At 37.4% G+C, this 17,256-nt stretch overlaps 1 protein-coding gene across 13 annotated transcripts in view; it reads left to right on the top strand.

Annotated features, from left to right (window-relative positions):
• Positions 1–12,401, top strand: part of PLEKHA5 (pleckstrin homology domain containing A5) — a 173,645-nt gene extending 161,244 nt beyond the window's left edge. For 7 of the 13 annotated variants that reach the window (XM_075114728.1, XM_075114694.1, XM_075114652.1 and 4 more), the window contains 7 exons: positions 555–670; positions 1,971–2,180; positions 4,903–5,061; positions 6,318–6,445; positions 7,273–7,418; positions 8,612–8,696; positions 11,751–12,401. In XM_075114728.1, the coding sequence (XP_074970829.1) occupies positions 555–670; positions 1,971–2,180; positions 4,903–5,061; positions 6,318–6,445; positions 7,273–7,418; positions 8,612–8,696; positions 11,751–11,769 (863 nt within the window). In that variant the 3' untranslated portion in view covers positions 11,770–12,401. Of the gene's footprint in view, positions 1–554; positions 671–1,970; positions 2,181–4,902; positions 5,062–6,317; positions 6,446–7,272; positions 7,419–8,611; positions 8,717–11,750 lie in introns of all 13 variants that reach the window. The other 6 variants (XM_075114702.1, XM_075114750.1, XM_075114673.1 and 3 more) reach the window with 2 other exon arrangements.
• The last annotated feature ends 4,855 nt before the right edge of the window (positions 12,402–17,256 follow it).

The following is a 17,256-nucleotide window of genomic DNA, read 5'->3' as shown; positions in this document are numbered from 1 at the left end:
TTTGCCCCATCCCTTTCGCAGCCTTTGTTTCCTCCCAAATAAACAACCCACCCATAATTACGTTTTGTTCATCGGTCCCATTTTTGCTAAATTTTGTTTCTTTGACACCATTATCTAGGTAAGCTTGGCCTTAAGTGGTAGCACTGATATGGTTACCTAGGCACTCCGCTGGCCTTGCAGACTGTTCCACAAAAAGTTCCAGTACTGACGTCCGATTGTCAGTGAAGTTTGGCCGCCTTTCGCGTAATTTCCCCTTAACCGTCTGTGAAATCTAGCCATTCCACACAGTGCTATCTAAATTGTGTCTGTTTCCCACAGACAAAACTATGTTTATATTTTGAGGTCCAGCAATTTCTTGTGCCACGTGCAGTAGTTTCCTATTGGGAAAGTCATCCGCCTGCGTACCTTAACAGATGTGATAGTTAGGCGTTAAGATCTTTGCTGTCTTTTGAAAAATACTTTCCAAGGCTGACAACGTGTATTTTCTAGAAAACAATAAACTGTTTTGACAATGTTTTGCATAGTACTTAGTATATTGCTTTACTGTTTCGCAGGCTCACATTTTCCTGTGGGAGTTGTACCACCCAGAACCAAATCGCCAACGCCAGAGTCTTCAACAATAGCATCCTATGTCACTTTGAGGAAGAATAAGAAGATAGATCTGAGAACGGTACTTTAAAATAACCTTTGAGCATTGATCAATAGTGATGTGTTAATTTCTAAGTTTAATTTCTGTAGTTACCTCAAAAGTTATATTTTTAATTTTCTTTGCAAGTATCCTGTTATAAAAAATACAATATACTAAGTTAATGGAGACAGCTGTAGAAAGAAAGACAAAATTATAAAGGTCATGTATGTTAAATTGCGTAGAGACACTCAAACTGGGCAAGAACTAAACGGTGATGATAAATCTACTAAGCTACTGAAGTTCAGGCTTGAGTTGAAAGGACATGAAGCATCTTAGGTTAAAAGTTTGAAGACTTCTGTGTGGTTTCTGGGGCAATTTAACAGCCCATGGGTTACAAATACTGGCTTTTATTTATTTCATTACTAAAATGATTTGGGAAATACCTAAAGCAGCCACAAAATAAGGAAACAGTAAGCAATATGTGGGTAATAAGCCTGGAATTTCAGGTTAGAGAGTCATGTAGTCTCTGGATTGAAGACAGACATTTACATGTAGTTCATGCAAAAGGGCGGAAAACTTTTGCTATAGTTAGAGCATGAACAGAAGAGGATAAGCTGTAGGAAGAATGGGAGATGAGAGAGAAGGTCATAGGATGTTGACTGGAGAAAGAATACCGCTTTTCAGAAGTGAAATCAGTTACTGCAAATGTACTGAATGCAGCTGATTAGCCCAACGTAATTTTTTTTTTTTCAAAGTACAGTTCTATCTGAAAATCAGTGAATTTCAAGAACAAAGTAAAGTGTTATTTTGGGAATGATACAATGCTTAGAATTACAGATTTTAAAATGGTGACAAATTCACTTTGTTTCAGCCTGCACTTGGCATTAAATGATAGCTAGCTGTAGTTTTTCTTGAAATAAAAAGGCAGAAATCACTATTAGATCAACTGGTACAAATGTTCTGGGTCATTGAAATTTCTATTATGTTTCTGTCTCAGTCAAGTAACTTGAGTTTTCCTGTCATTTAACGTCTGGTAAATTGTTTCAACTTGATAGGATGGCTTTAAGCGAGCGTCTACCCATTCTCTTAATGTTTATCATTGGTGGTGGTAATGTCGCTGTTCAAAAAAGGAAATTATTCTTTCCATTTATTTTGAATTTCAGTGTTCACTTCTTAATTGGTTCTTGTCCTCTCTTCACAGAAAGAAGAGATCTTTACTTGCCCACTATTTTTCTACTTTTTAGTAAATCATTAGTTGATCTTTTCTGACAGGCTAAACAGTTTAGCATCTTGTTATTTTAAAAAATAGTTTTTTATATACACATGTATTCTTCCATTTAAGGAAAGACCAAGGAGTGCAGTGGAGCAGCTGTGTCTTGCAGAAAGCGCACGGCCTCGAATGACTGTGGAGGAACAGATGGAAAGAATAAAGAGACACCAACAAGCTTGCCTGAGAGAGAAGAGAAAAGGACTCAATATTATTGGTGTTTCAGACCAGTCTCCTTCACAGAGTCTGTCGTTTGTCAGAGATAATCCATTCAAATTGGCACAGGTGGGACCCATGTTATTAAAAAACTTCAATGTGTCCAATTTAAAAAGAAGTTACAAAATTATTATTCTTCCAAAATCATATGATACTATAGGTGTTTATTTGAGACTGCTCGTACAGAATAACAGTCGCAATTCTCTGCCATACACAAGAGAAAGGGAGAAAATAATCTTCATGTTTTTACCTAATGATAGTAGAAGTCACTTCCTTGTCTTTTTGGGAAATAAATAGTTCAAATCTACATATGTTTGATTATGCATTGTAATGTTTGTTAACAGGGTTTTTTGTCAAATTTAGCAAACAACATGAAATTGCAAGCTTTGTGACTAAAAGCAGTGCCAGGGAGACTCGGTTGATGTATAAATTATGAAGATTTTTCTGCCATATAATATATTCAAACATCTGTAACATTATTAGGTAGAAATGTATATTTATGATGATAGCTCTTAACTGGTGCTCTTTTGCTGTGGTTTTTGAGCCCATAAGTACATAAAAATAGAACCCTGACTTTTGTTTCTACTCATTCTTAAACAGTTAAGGCAAAGAAGAGAGTTTAATAAATAGTTAAGGGTAGAGAAAGGAGGAAGGTATAACAGCTTGTCATTAAGCAGGAAATGCTATCCTAAATATGCATCTTCTTAAAAAGAAAAAAAAAAGACCGAGAAACCCAAACCCCAACTAATTAACAAAAAAACCCCACACCATTTCAGGACAAAAATGTCAAATAGATTCAGGGTAGTAGATGTTAGACAGCCAACAACGTTCTAACTGCTGAGAAGTAGTTTTCTTATTTGATAGCTTAATGGAGTTACTTTTTTTTTTTTTTTCATCCTGGGCATACTTTTTTCCTCTGACCACACTGGTTTTGATTTTTTTTTTTAAAAGCAACATGGAAATGCCTTCTTTTCTGCTTTGTACCCATTTTAACATCTGATTTTTCCAAAGCCACATTAAATGGATTACACTGTTAAGAAGTCACATGTTTCCAAATAAGTTTTAGGTTTGGTTTTTTTTTTTCCCTCTGAGCACGCTAAACTGCCTTCAGACCTATACAAAAGTAACTTTTCCTTCAACAACATTTGATCCCTGGAAGAGACTGAATTCAAGTTTTGCCTTTGCATTAGAGCATCTGTATTTAGGATGACATCATGGTTGCTGTATATGAAGGTGGCTCCTACAAATATTTTTGTGATTAGCACTGCCATCCTCAAGAGGAGGATGTGCAAAGCAACGCTTTGCAGATGTTTCTTTTTGTAGTTTTTACAGAGGTGTTTGAGCTCTCCCACTTGTCCTCTGGTATCATTTCATACCTCAAGGTGAGGGAAGTTCAGTCCTGTATGTGCTGTACCTGGTTAGCCAGCACATTGGGAGCAAAGTGGGGCAAGTGGCCAAATCCTCTGTGCCAGCACTACTTGCTATACAGGACTCAAAAGAATTTTGTTCATGTCAGCATGTCCTTCAGTCTTCTGTGTGAAATCAGTGCTACATGGATAAGAAATTTATAGAATAAGTGAGAATGTGACTGAGTTGAATATTAGGTAGTAGTCCGTGCTACAAAACCACTTTTTCTATCACAACTTTAATTCTTCCAGAACGCTATTTGGCAAAAAGCCCCAAGATGAGGTATTACATTGCAGTAATACCTCTTATTTTTAAAAGCATAGTTGCTATGCCTATTTATTTTTATACAGAAAAATGGTGCAATGGCATTAACTGCTGGAAGTCTTTTCAGCCGGGATTTGGTTATTTAAGAATCGGAGGGAAAAGAGGATTTTATAAACAGCCTACTGTGTAATTTTTAAGTGACTACCAAAATACAAAAGGAAGTTGCCTCACAATTGTTATTGTTTGGGACAAGTGTATGACATAGACTTGCATACTTTAGGAAAGCGAAGAGATTGATTTATGAACCGACTTACATGGAATTTCCTCTTAACAGAATGCATGTGCTAAATCACAGGAATTCAACCACAAGACTTACTACTTTCATGGCTCCTATTTTTCTCAGCCCTAGTACTTGATTTCATAAGACTTATATGAACCTCACTTCAGTTTGATTTGCTACTCTGCCAACATAATGTTTGCAGTTCATGATCTTAAGTCACCTCTACCATCCTTTCTCAAAATCTTTATATCAAATTATTCTCTGTGCAGTGGGTATTTTTTTAAAAGGAATAAGTAATATCCTCTGCCATTATCAAATGTGATGTTGTCCTCTGTTAAATCAGTTACAGCGTAGGCTTGGAAGACACCCAAGATAATTGGAGAAAGTGCATGCACGTGGGCCGTGAATTTTGTATTGAGAGCAGATTTTTATCCAGCTCTCTTTTTTTTAACCATGAAAAGCTATTAAAAAAAAATAACAGTGCTTATGAATGCAACTAAGAATGCTCCTAAGCCTGTGTGTGACTGAGCTAAATATGAATGGAATTTAAGGTGACAAACAGAAATGCTGGAGATTTGGAGCTGGGAGAGATGGTGCAGAAAATACAATAATCCTACAGAGAAAAAAAATATTAGAGAGGCTGAACTGTTTTGAAAGGTACAAAAATGAGGAAATTCTAAGTCATTAACGATTTCCATTTTCCTTATTACAACGTGGTATGCGTAAGGTTTTTTAAATTTGGAGAGGGCAGGTTTATCACAGTCAGATGATGGTGCAAGACTCAGAACTGAGACTCTGATAACTTTTTAAATACATCTATGCATCAATTTTGTTCCACAGAATCGAAAAAAAGATGATACTGTATCTGGTAACATGAAGGAATTAGAGCGCGCCAGTAAAGAATATAATTTGAAACAAAATAATGAAAATCCTGGAGAAGAAATAGCACAACTAAAACATGATGGAGACCAAGAGCATAATTCAGGTTTTACTAAAGAGGTACTAAAACACCCTTTATTGAATTGTTCATCAGCCTGTCTTGCAGTAGAAAAATATTTTAAGCCATAGACAACAAAGTATGGGAAATTGAGCCAGTTCTTTTGCTTGGAAGATGAAGGTGTCATTTTGGATATTATAAATATCCTATAGAGAAGTACAACATTAAATCTATCTGTAGCTAAGAAATTCAATTTTCTTGTATATAGTCTTCCTAATTTTCATTTTACTTAACTTTATCTGTTACTATCTTGATTGATTGATTGGAAAAATCACAAAATTATGGTCTTTATTTCTTTGGAAACAAACCCGATACTAATGTATCTTTAATTAATAATCATTGATCTGTTCATTGCTTAGGATATTCCAGTGTAGTTTCTTTACAATCATTTAATACACCTGACGTTTTTGTTTGGTCGGCTTTAGTGCATCAAATAGTTTATAGGAACCAGAATAAAGCTGACACAACAATTTATACATGGAAGTATGTAGTTTGTGCTATTTGGTCACCAGATTGATTTCTCACTTGAGATAGTCTCAAACTCACTTGGCAGCGAGTTGCATTGGTGTTTCTGGTACTACAGTGCCCTGAACACTCAGTAAAAGCAGACTGACTGTGAAGAACAAATTACTGGAGTTGTTTCTCATTAAACATATCCTGCTTATGGTTTAACGTTTTTTTTCCTCACTCATTTTTCCTTTTGCTTTCCTATTTTATATTTAGCTTTTTTAAACATATGTCTGATGGACAATGGTATAAAATAACATCTATTATTAACAGATTAACATCTGTTGTTATTCTTCAAAAAACTCTTTGTATTGAGAGTCTGTTGCTTTAAGTATGCAAATCTTTTGAAGGAGAATTACGTAATACTCTTGTGTTGGTTATACCTAGTCAGAAGTTTAAGAGCAGTGGTCAGGCTCATCAGCAATATATTCCAGTAGCTGGAATCTCCGTTGGCATTGTGAAGAGAGGGGTAGCATGGAAAAACAGGCAGGCTGCAATCCAAAGAGTTCAGACAAGTTCTGGAAGTTATTAAGCCAAGCCCTGCCCACTGGCTGTGGCGTAAGTTTCAGGATCACTCTATTAACCTGAATGGTATTGATAAAAATTTCTTAAGTTATGTAATTCTGAGTTCCTAAGTATACATGATGGCAAAATTTGTCTGTTAATAAAACTGTTTCCTGAAACTGTATTTCTTATCTTCCACTTAGTATGTGTTACAGCTTTTTGTTTCATGATTTCAATTTTTTTATAGCTGACAAAAACTGATGATCTTTTATCAGATGCACATGTTGTATCTGAGTCAAAAGAAGTGAGTAATGAAGAGAAAGCAGAAAAGGAAAAGAAAAATAAATTGGAAGAAACACATGATGGTGATATAAGGTAAAAATAAAACAAGATGTTCAGAGGCTATTTAAAACTTGCACATTGTATTTATTAGCTGACTGGACCAAGCAACTAATGAAATACTGTCGTAAATACTTATAAGGTATATTTATATGTTTTTGACTGGTGTACATATAGAGAAATCTAGTGAGAAACCCAACCACTGCAGGGGTTCAGCAAGAGGTGATGAGTTGGTGGGAGGAGCAATGTTTATTTTCAGGTAATGCCCCGGTTATAAACAGAATATGTTCGTAACCCTTGCTCTGGGTTACAAAATGTATTTAGTGATGTCCGTTCAAGCTTTGTATCAGTTTACTATGAAAGCTTCAGCCAGGGCCTCCGTAGCAAGCTCTTTACCACTGGTATTTAGGAAAACGTCACATTCAGGAGCAGAACAGCTTATTCTGTATCTCCTGCTTTAACTTTTTCTTCACTATTTTGAAGTATTGTAGAATTAGAGAAATATTGTGTCTTGGATATTCCTCTTTAAGGATTTGTAACTTCATTGTAAGTTGCGCTGCAGATCCTAAGTGAGTTCTTACATTAGGCCGTAACTTACAGCACCCTTCAGCAAACAGATATCGCGCAGAAGGACGCTGCATGAGTATGTGAAGGGAAGGAGTACAGTTTCCAGTGCCTTTCTTTTTAAGTCTTTACAGGGCAGAAGGGTTTCGAAGTATGTGCTTAATTTATATCACACAAACTTGCAAGTTGCGACTTTTTTCTATTAACAGAAGAAAATTAAATTGTAGCTCCTATACTTAGCGGTTAGCACCTGAAATTAGGTTAGAGAGAGTTCTAAACGCTGTGCTTTTTTTAACCAGCTTGCAGAGTGTGACCACAGTTACAAACCACAAACCCAAAACCAGCTCAGAAGAAAGTGAAGTAGTTAGTGTTCAAGAACAAGGAGGGATTATTTCTTCGTTTGAATTAGCAGCACAGTCTTCAAAAGGAAATCAGGCAACAGCAGGTATGGAAAAGAGTTTGACTGAAGCACAGCTTATACAGTACATATGTAAAATATTTCATTTTGATCGTGTCTTTTGATGCTCTGAAACCCTTGTGAGTTGAAAGTGCTGAGCTAGTCTAGATGTCAAGTGTATGGTTTTATAACATAGAGAATAATAGTTTCCCAGCGGACAACTACAGAAATTCCAGTTCTCTGAGATTTTAATGTAGATCTTATGCTTGCATTTAATTCAGGGAATTAAATAACTGTTGCCAGAAATTGAGTCATACTACAGTTGTTGCTTAGAGCAAATCCTTCCCTATTCATCTTGTAAAACAGCATCTCAATCCTGGGTTTGTACAGAATATTTACCCTTACCTCCTTGCTAATGGGTGGCCTCAGATATGCTCAAGATTGAAGAATCCTTGAGAGTTTCCAATAAATCTAGTAGATTTTGAAGTAACAAGTAAAAGTTGGGTCATGTTTTCAGGAGTAAGAAAAGATGAAGAAACAGAAAACACTAGCTGACTGGTAAAATGACTGGTGGTGTACTGCTTTGCAAGAAGAGAAGACTGGAGTAAAGCAAAATTGTTTGCCAAGAGAAAAAAGGGCAGGTGGGGGTAGCGTGTAGGGGAGGAGGAAGAAAGAAGATAGAATTCAAGACATTATTAGGATGTTTGGTGATGGGAATGGTTAAGTAAGTCAAATGGTTCAATTTATGGATAAAAAAGGTGACCTGGACCTTTGTAGTGCAGTCAGCAATCCTTTCTGTGACTTGATAATCAAAACCAGAACTTGTAAATACATTTTATAGTGCTCAGCAGAATAAAAAATGCTTAGTTAATCTGAGCTGGGGTATAAAGGTGGATCTGGGAGTATGCCGACTAATTAAACTTTACTTTTGGGGGGGGGTTTTCCCTCTCTCTTTGCAACATAAATAACACATCAGCATTCATGTGTCTGTTGTTTTCGTTCCTTAGGTGTTCTACTAGTCATTTGTAGGCCTAACTAATGATCTTTCTTGAGAACAGCTTGCTCTCTCGTAAACTTATTGTGCTGATCGGATTTTAAGTCTTTAGTTATGTAGCTTTCATTTGGTTCCGCTTATATTTATTATGGCTCGAAATGGTGATTTTCAAGCTTATATTTATTATGGCTTGAAGTCATGCTTTCTGTAACTTGTATTCTTATTTATCTTGCTGTATTACTTGCAGTGAAAAGTTTGCCTTCTTCACCAGAATCGTCATTGTCACCAGCTCCATCTACACAGACACAGCTCGCAGAAGGATCACATTTCATGTGTGTATAGTTACAGAGAAGTACGTCTTTTTTTCCCCACCCCTCCTGCCATTTTCCTAATATTTTTCCAAATGTATGTATCCTAGTTGTTTTTCCGTGAGACTTCTGTACTTGGCAAGACAAAGTTATCGGCAATGTTGAATATAAACTAACCAGAAAACGAAACAAATACATGTATTGATTTGCTTGCAAGTAGTGTCTTTGCTATCCAAATACAAAGAGAAAGGACTAATTGGCTTATCAAGCACATTCTTCACAGCTGGCAAGGTAACAGCCCTTTGAATCACGTGAGAGACCTAAGCTCTTACAAAACAGATACCCAGTTAAGGTATGAGCGTCAGTGCTCGGCTGCAAATGAATCTCGATGCTTCAGTTGTAGTGACAGGCAACTAGAGCTAGATCTCTTAGTGGTGTGGAGGAGGGAGTAGTCTAATGGCCCAAAGAGTTTATCATTTAAGACATAGATGACTGAGGCATGACAAACAGGAAGGGGAAAAATGGGGGTGGAAGAAATGTAACAATTACAAAACAGGTTTTTTTTCTTTCTGGAGGGTTAGCCCCACACAGCTTCTCTTCCCTTGTCACTGTAGGTGATTTCTTCTAGGAATCAGGTTTGAAAGCATGAGTTAGGCTAGATTTACATGTTCCCACCTGTAGTGTTACCTACTTAAGGAATAGAAATATAAGTAAGCATGTTTGTTTGTACAAGTGTTTAAAGAAATTAATAGGACACCAACATGAATGCTTCAGCACTTTACCAGCATTTGAATCAATCCACGTTTCTTTGTTGTCAGGAGGTACTTGTTCAAATAAGCTCTCTACTAAAAGAATGAACTTTGTTTCGATAGTAGTGTTTAATGCTAATGTAACTTAAGAAAACTTTAAAATCAAGAAAACTTTAAAATCAAGATGTTTTCAGTCATTTAGCATGAGGAGATGTGAAAGTGCCGCGCTTTTTTTCTCATTTACTGTCCCAATCTGTGTTGCCAAGCTTTCATCTTAACAAAATCAGATTTATTCATCACAGACACCTTTCTTGTATGAACTATGGCCAGGAAACTATTTATGTTCTCCAAAAAAACCATAGGAAATTATTTTCATCTTTTCCTCCTCCTGAGAGAGTGAAAAATGCACTCTTTGCATTAAGTACTGACACCGTGTTGCTGGCTTCCTGATGGATGTGGTCTGTCACGATTAGATTTAGCTTGGACTTTTGTTACTTTTATTGAAAAGCTTTATTACAGAACTATTTAGAAAAGATAAACGGGAATATTCAGTTTTTCAGGAAATACTGATTTGTGTTAATGCTTTTCAGTTTCACTGTATAAATATACATGCAGTTATCACGCATGTTCTTTTTAAATAGGACAAATGTTACCCTATCCAGTCAGTTTCAGGCCAGTAGTGAAACTGAAACTACTGCTGAATTCTGTCCGTAGCCACAGCACGTCTCCCTTCAAAGGGGAAGCAACCTATAACTTCAGCAGAAATTTTTTACCAATTGCATTAAGTTGCTTTCAGTTCTTGTCATCAGTTCCAGTGATCAGATCTTTAAGTATTTATGCCACATGTGAGATTAGCTTAAGTGAGGCGCTTATATAGTGATCTGCTTTGTAACTTAATGCCCAAGCCTTGACACCCCACAGCGTGGTGTATCCTCATAGGCAATACTGTCACTGTAACGTTTCCGTGTGAAGGACGGTCCTACAAATACGCCTTAATTGCTTATGACAAAACGGTGCATCTGGGGTGGCACTTGTAAAACTAATGCTCTGCTTACACGTGCCTCGCTGTAATGAAGCAAGGATTGCAGAGCTTAAAATACACCCCTTCTGGCTGTTTAGTATTTGAATTGAGTTAGCAAAAGTATTCAGCTATGTGCGTAGACATTCCACATTTCTTTGCTGCACCTGATGCCTCTGCTGGTTGTTTCTTAGGAGCTCCAAAACAAATTCGTGCCATGAGCTGGGCGTAGTGTACGTAGGAGACGTATGAAGCATGGTCGGCTTGCCTGCAGTATTTACTGCCCCTGACCCTCTGGGGCGGCCGTTCCAGTATTCCAGTGTTTTGCGCTTTGTTGAAAGACAGGTCTTTTAACGTGCCAGCATTCAGTGTCTCTCGGATGCAAGAGATCCCACGCAGCAGGGGGAACTTCAGAGCTGTGGGATCAGCCCTGTTCATACATGACCAAATTTTTCAGGCAGCATCTGGAAAATGTATGGTAGATTTCAGAGAATAATGAGGTAATACCTATATTTGGCTTTTACAGTCAATTAGGAAAATGATACTCTTGGCACGATGCCAGGGGAATTTGGCATAGGAAGTTGGTGGCACAGGATAATATAGGACTAAGGAAAAACCCGTTAACACAAAGCTACTTTCTTTGTCACGGCTCTTGCTTTGCAGAGACAGATCTGGATCTGTACCGCTAACACTGTTACAGTTTAAGCATTACATTTACACTGAGTAATGGAGGGATAATGAAGTTTTATTCAGCACCTGGATCCGAAGCTCAGAAACGCTTTTACTAACAAACTGTTAAAAGCTATTTATAGAAGTCCTTTCAGCAATTACCAAAACGCAGCAAGCTCTGGGTGGAGAACTTGAACTTCAGAGCACCTTGCAGCTACACTGCTATCACGGTGTAGCGACTGAATAGTACTGCATCCCTCTTCAAACCATGCATGTCATTTGTAAGAGCAGTTAGGGTCTTTGCTATTATTACCGGTTTTATATGAAGAATATTTGGAGATGGCCATGTAAAACAGGGTAAAACTCTCAGAATAACTCGCTTTCACATGAACTTGTGTAAATTTGAAAGAAGCTTGCTTTTGCTTCTTGCTGTCAAAGTATCTTGACAGCAGTATTATTCATCAGGAAAATTGACTTTTGGAAACAACTGATTTCTAAAATACTTCATTATTTTCTACACTATTGATAACTACTGCTGGGATGAGGTCAGAAATTCCTTGCTGTGTTTAATATCAGGAGTTGCTTTATACAATATTCTGTTGTTGCTAAAATAGAGTAACTTAATCTATGTCTGTCTTTCAGCACTAATGGCTTCTGTTGAAACAATTCATGCCTGAGATGTATGGACCTGACCTATGAAAATATGAGAAGATATTGTACAGTATATTTTAAATCTATGAAATTCATAGTTCTGATGCTTTTGGCCACAGAGCATCATTTTATCACTTCCTGGAAAATGTTTATTCCAAGAGAGCTTTAAATGGCCCACATGTACACTCAACAACCTTTAGATTGTTCTCCTGATACCAGCTTGCTGCTATGATTTCTGTGCACATAAAATAAAGGCTCTTTTTCATGTGCAGCCTACAGTCAGAACTTTATTTAATAGTCTCCCGAATTTAACATTCTTTTAATTGTGGATCATATAAGTTTACTTTCTTGCTTCTTTTAGGTGCATAACTCGGTTAATTTTACACATCACCACTAAACCTTGTTTTCCACCTTTTCAACACTACAATTTATTGTTTTAACATTTTATTTGTAAAATTTTTATATATATACATATAGATATATTTAAAATGTGCCATTTTTATTTTTGCTTAGTAAAATATGTCCTGTTTCTGCTGTAATTATTTCTCAGTCAGGTTGCAATGTCAGCAGTTAACGCCACACTTCTGTCAACATATACATTAATGTTAGTAGTTATTTCTTAAATAAAATGGAGTGTAGGTATTTTGAGGTACTGGGCTTTTCCTTCGTTGGGTTAGGGTGTGTACAGCAATAAGCAGGTTTTCAATCCAGTACTTAGTTTGTGTACAAATGTAATTATGTTCATTGTGTATATATTATACAATGAGCACATACGATGTAAGTATAAGAAGCCACTTATTATTGTTCAAATACGAATGTTCATATCCCATTTCTTTTATATCATATTAAATAAATGTTGATGTTCTTAAGGACTTGTATGGTTAGTATTTCTTCCAGCAAACAGATGTCACACTGTGTTCCACCTTTTGCTGTGGGGAATGCAACAGTTCTTATGTCATTGGCAGCATCACCTGTCAGCCAGAGTAGCAGAGACAGACTCTTAAAGAGATTTCAGTCTTCCTCTACGGGAAAGAATAAGGCTGCAACACCAAACAAAAAGGCAACCTGAGACTGAGACGCAAGAAATACACGTTCAGCTCCCGACTCTCCCAGACTTGTATCATGATGTTGGAATAATCACTTAGTCATTCTGTGCCTCCATTCCCTGCCTGTTTACCTGAGACGTAATAGACTGTCTTACCGGGGTGCGGTGAGTAGTAATTCAGGGTTTGCAAACGTTGAATGCCACGTTCGGTGGGGTTAAGGAGAGAAGTATGATGATTCCTTGAGGCTTTGGCATCTGCAAAGCATCTTCCAGAAACTGAAAGAAAACCTGAAATAATTTGTCAAGTGTCATCATACTACAGATGTTACTAGCTTCGCTTTTCCATCTCACGCAGCTGTCTGAATTTGCCTGAGACAAAAGGGGTTTAGAAAAGAATGATGAAGAATGAAAAGATTTAAGGGAAAGCTTTTGAATCTAGGATGTAAAGCTTAAGAAATCTTTTAAAGGTTCAGGCAACTGCTGTGCGCTTCAGTGCATGTGCGTGCCATAAGCGGTAAGGCAGGTTTCATAAGACGACGACTGCCAGCTCCTGTTGTGCTTTATCACGCAAATCGTAGCCTGTTCAAGTTAATATTGCTGTATTACAAACTGTGTAATTCATTGTGCTTTTCTGTAGAGGAGTGCCTGAGATTGACACGCAGTTTGAAATGAACTCTTTATCATTGCCCCCCCCTAAGTAGGAGTTTGTGTTTGTTGTACTCTTCCGCCACTCCCAGCTCTGCTGGCAGTTCTTCCTGGGGCTCTCTGCCGCAAAGACACAGAGTATGCTGTCCGTCTACCTGTCCCTTTGCCGTTTTCTTTGAAAAGTTAAGAACGAGGAAGCAGAATTTAGCAGCAGAGCTTGGAGTGTCATAGTGAAAGAGATGGCTGAAGGAAAGATGAATCGTGATGCAGACAGACAGCATTCAGCTGAAAGTTTGACCAAATAGCCTTTCTTCTTTTTTTGGAACAGTAGCCCCAAATTAGTGCATCCTCCCATCCAAAACACACAGCGAACAAGAGGAACGTGATTTTTATTGCTCAACCAGCTGAGGTTTAAGTTCAGTGGCATCACTGGAACACCTGGGGCAAAGCAAACATGACACTCCCTGTTCTCTCCCTAACCCTTCTAGAGAGAGCTGTTCAGCTGTCAAGCTTTGCAATCTCTTTCTGTCCTTGCTGCCAAGAAAAGAATTGCAACCAATAAAGGAAAGAATGACTAAGTGGTTTTTGGACATTTATAGATCTTGTCTGTGTTTAAAAGCAGCTGTCAGTTTGGTGTATCTGCGAAGTACGTGCAGTTTATACTGAAGCTGGGGAGGGTGGGAGAATTAGCAAGCTTTTGCTGGTACAACTGTTGGCAAAGACAGCAGACGTAAATGTTGCAGGAATGTATTAATGCTCATAGACTATAATTTCACTTCCTGTGGGCGCTTGCAGCGAAAACGTGCAGTTTCCTTGGGTGCTCTATTTTTTTGTGTTTTATGGAAAAAACATGTTCTGACAGGGCATCTCCGGTCTCTTACCTCATCAGAATAACTCATCCCGGTGATCATACTCCTGAGATATAGGAATATCAGAACACTGATATTGTCAGCCTTCAAACATCTATTTTAAGTTTGTATCTAGGATATTTTTATATTTCTGACTGATTGCTTTATTGGCTATTGCACTGACACTTGTATATATGGAACATGTGCTTTTTTTCAAAAGCAAGAGTCCTTAGGAATAATGCAACACGTTCTCTACAGATGTTCATGCTTTTCAGAAACAATTACATCTATTTTTGTCTTTTGTTCACCGTTTGCATTGTTCCAAGACTACTAGAGAATGTGATTCTTTTAAGTCCCTTAATAAAGTGACATTACTCAAAAATTTTAGTTCGTGTCTTGGCAGTTTTTGTATGTTGTGGACTGACTCAAAGAGAAAGACCTCACCAGGTAGTAGAAACCCAAACCTTGTTTGTGTTATTACTGACAGGGGAAAAAATTAGTCCAGTTAATATTTCCTCATAAATATATCTGTCATAAAATGAATCCAATACGGTTCTATTTCAGGAAATCAGAAAAATTTTGAACCCTTAGCTTCTATCTAAATCACTTTAATTGGACAGTCTGGGAAAGAATTATTACCCACCCTATCGGATCCACTAGACGTAGCATCGAGGAGTACATACATGAAAAACATTAATGGATTACACTGTTAGTAACAGATCTACTAAATTCTCTAGTACTTGGTGTGGTGGCTTAAGTTATATCCTGGTTGAGTAAAGCAGCAGAGTGGAAGATCTTTAATCAGTAGTGGTGCTGAATAACTCTTACTCCAAAGTTTTCATTACATTGCAAAAAATTAGGTGTGTTTCTTTTTTTCTTTTCTAATAAAACAAACCATAAATAGTACTCATTCAGGTCTCGGAAGTGGATCATCATGGTTTTTCTGCATAATACATTTTTGTCCCTGTGATCCTGGATTTTACTATACTTATTTTCTTAAGTTATTCTAGGGTAGTTCAATCTTATTTCAGTTTGAATCCTCAGTTAAAATGTTATTTTCCATCCTTTGGAAAGTTGACATTTAAATGGCCAATGAACAAATTGCCTATACCTGGCATTAATAATGTATCTGAAACAACTTAATTTAACTTTTTTAAGGATGCACGTGAAGATAACAAAGCAACATCTGGCCTTCATTTCTTCTAAGGAACATTATATATACTTGCTGTTATGTCCTTGGAGCTGTTTAGCTTGTCCATATGGGAATGCTGAAGAAGCATGCTACAAAATAAAATGGGCATATACTGGTGGCTGAAAGCAAACGTCTGGCCCCAAAATTAAGGCTAAAAGCGGCTGCTTTCTGAACTTGACACGCACAACTTGTTACCCAGCTGTTCCAGATGTGTCAGCGTTCAGATGTTACTTGTGGAATGAAGATTTTTGTATTTTTCTGTGATGTTTCTTCATTCTGTCGTATGCTAAAGAAAATGTTTTTAAGCTCTACTATCTAGCTGTTGTTGTGAAACTGCAAGCAGCTTTTGATTGCAGCTGTGGGTCAGTAACATCACCGCAGTGGTTGCTAATTGGCTCACGTGGCAGTCTTGCTATGGATGTGTTTAAGAACACTTATTTAGGCTAGGTTAGGTTCTGTTTGGAATAAAAGAAAAAGCAGTAAGCGAATGGTGCTGTTTCCAGTGGGCTGCTTTAGAGTACATCAGGACAAAACCAGATGTGATCTCATTAACTTCTTTATTGCTGAAACCAAACCTAAAATAAGGAATTAATTTTTTGTCAAATCCTATCCAGATTCCTGTTCCATGGAACAGGAAGACTTCAAAGAATTTCAGACTAAAAATGGAAACACCCTTTTCCTCTTTTGAAGGTGAAATGAGTACTGTTTTTTTTAAAAAAAAAAAAAGCAGACCCCGCAGATTTAACTTTATACGTAGAAGAAGCAAGATTTACTTATGGCCTAGGGATTTGGTCAATGAAAACTTTTAGAAAAATACCTGATCCTCATCTGTTGTCATCCGGTAGTTTTCCTGAATCACAGTGAAGCGAGTGGCACTGTGCAGGACTCTCTTCTGCAACTTTAGAATCCACTCCAGCCCGATATGTAAAATATTCTGTATTCCTTGTATGGAGAAAAAAATGCCATATCCGTACAACAGCTGCCTGTCCCTCCACAAGCAGCTGAATCCAGGCCACCAGCCTCTTGCTTGAAATCGCTCATAACTGCAGGTGCTTAGCATCTTGAAAGATCAAGCTCAAAGCATATCATGTGAGGCACCCAACGTTTCCAAGTAACTTGCATATGAATCTCCCTTATTTTCAGCAATAGATTCTATTTAAAATAAAAAAGCGCTTTTTTCCCAAAGTACTAGTCACATTGCTAGAAATTAAATAATTAGTGGGTACAAATATATAAGAACTTGTTTGAGAACATGGTTATTAATTGACAAGAATACGTTTCAAAGTGACTGAAATGAAAAAAGCTGCAAAATTCAGCAACCCTCAACTCGCAAAAGTCATCTCTTCACAATATTAATTTCTGCTGAGTCTTGACACTGATTACACGTGTAGTTGGCTGCTCTGTGTTGTGCAACTTTCTTGGTAAAACCTCAAGTCAGCAGGAACGTGGAGGCTGTTTCAGATGTTTTAGCTTTAAAGATGAATGATTTTTTAAAAATATTTTCATGCCCTTCCACCAGTCTTGGAAACAGCCATTAGTGGCTATTGCATTTATTCCTTTTATATACTGAAATGGTCACACCCAGACAGAGGGAAAAAAGACAAATGAACATCCTGATCCATGTTTTCTGATGTTTGTGATTGCTGCTATTTCATGTTTGATTCCTGGCTGCCTGGAGACTGTCTCGGAGCGTTTACACATGCAAGGGCTTTTACTGCACAGAAGCCAACCTGTGTACGAGTGAGGACTGGCTGAGGGTGTCATTTC

This window comes from Phalacrocorax aristotelis, chromosome 1 (assembly GCF_949628215.1).
Source record: "Phalacrocorax aristotelis chromosome 1, bGulAri2.1, whole genome shotgun sequence".
Lineage (NCBI taxonomy): Eukaryota > Metazoa > Chordata > Aves > Suliformes > Phalacrocoracidae > Phalacrocorax > Phalacrocorax aristotelis.
The sequence above is the reverse complement of the archived record's forward strand: the minus strand, read 5'-3'. Positions and strand labels throughout refer to the sequence as shown.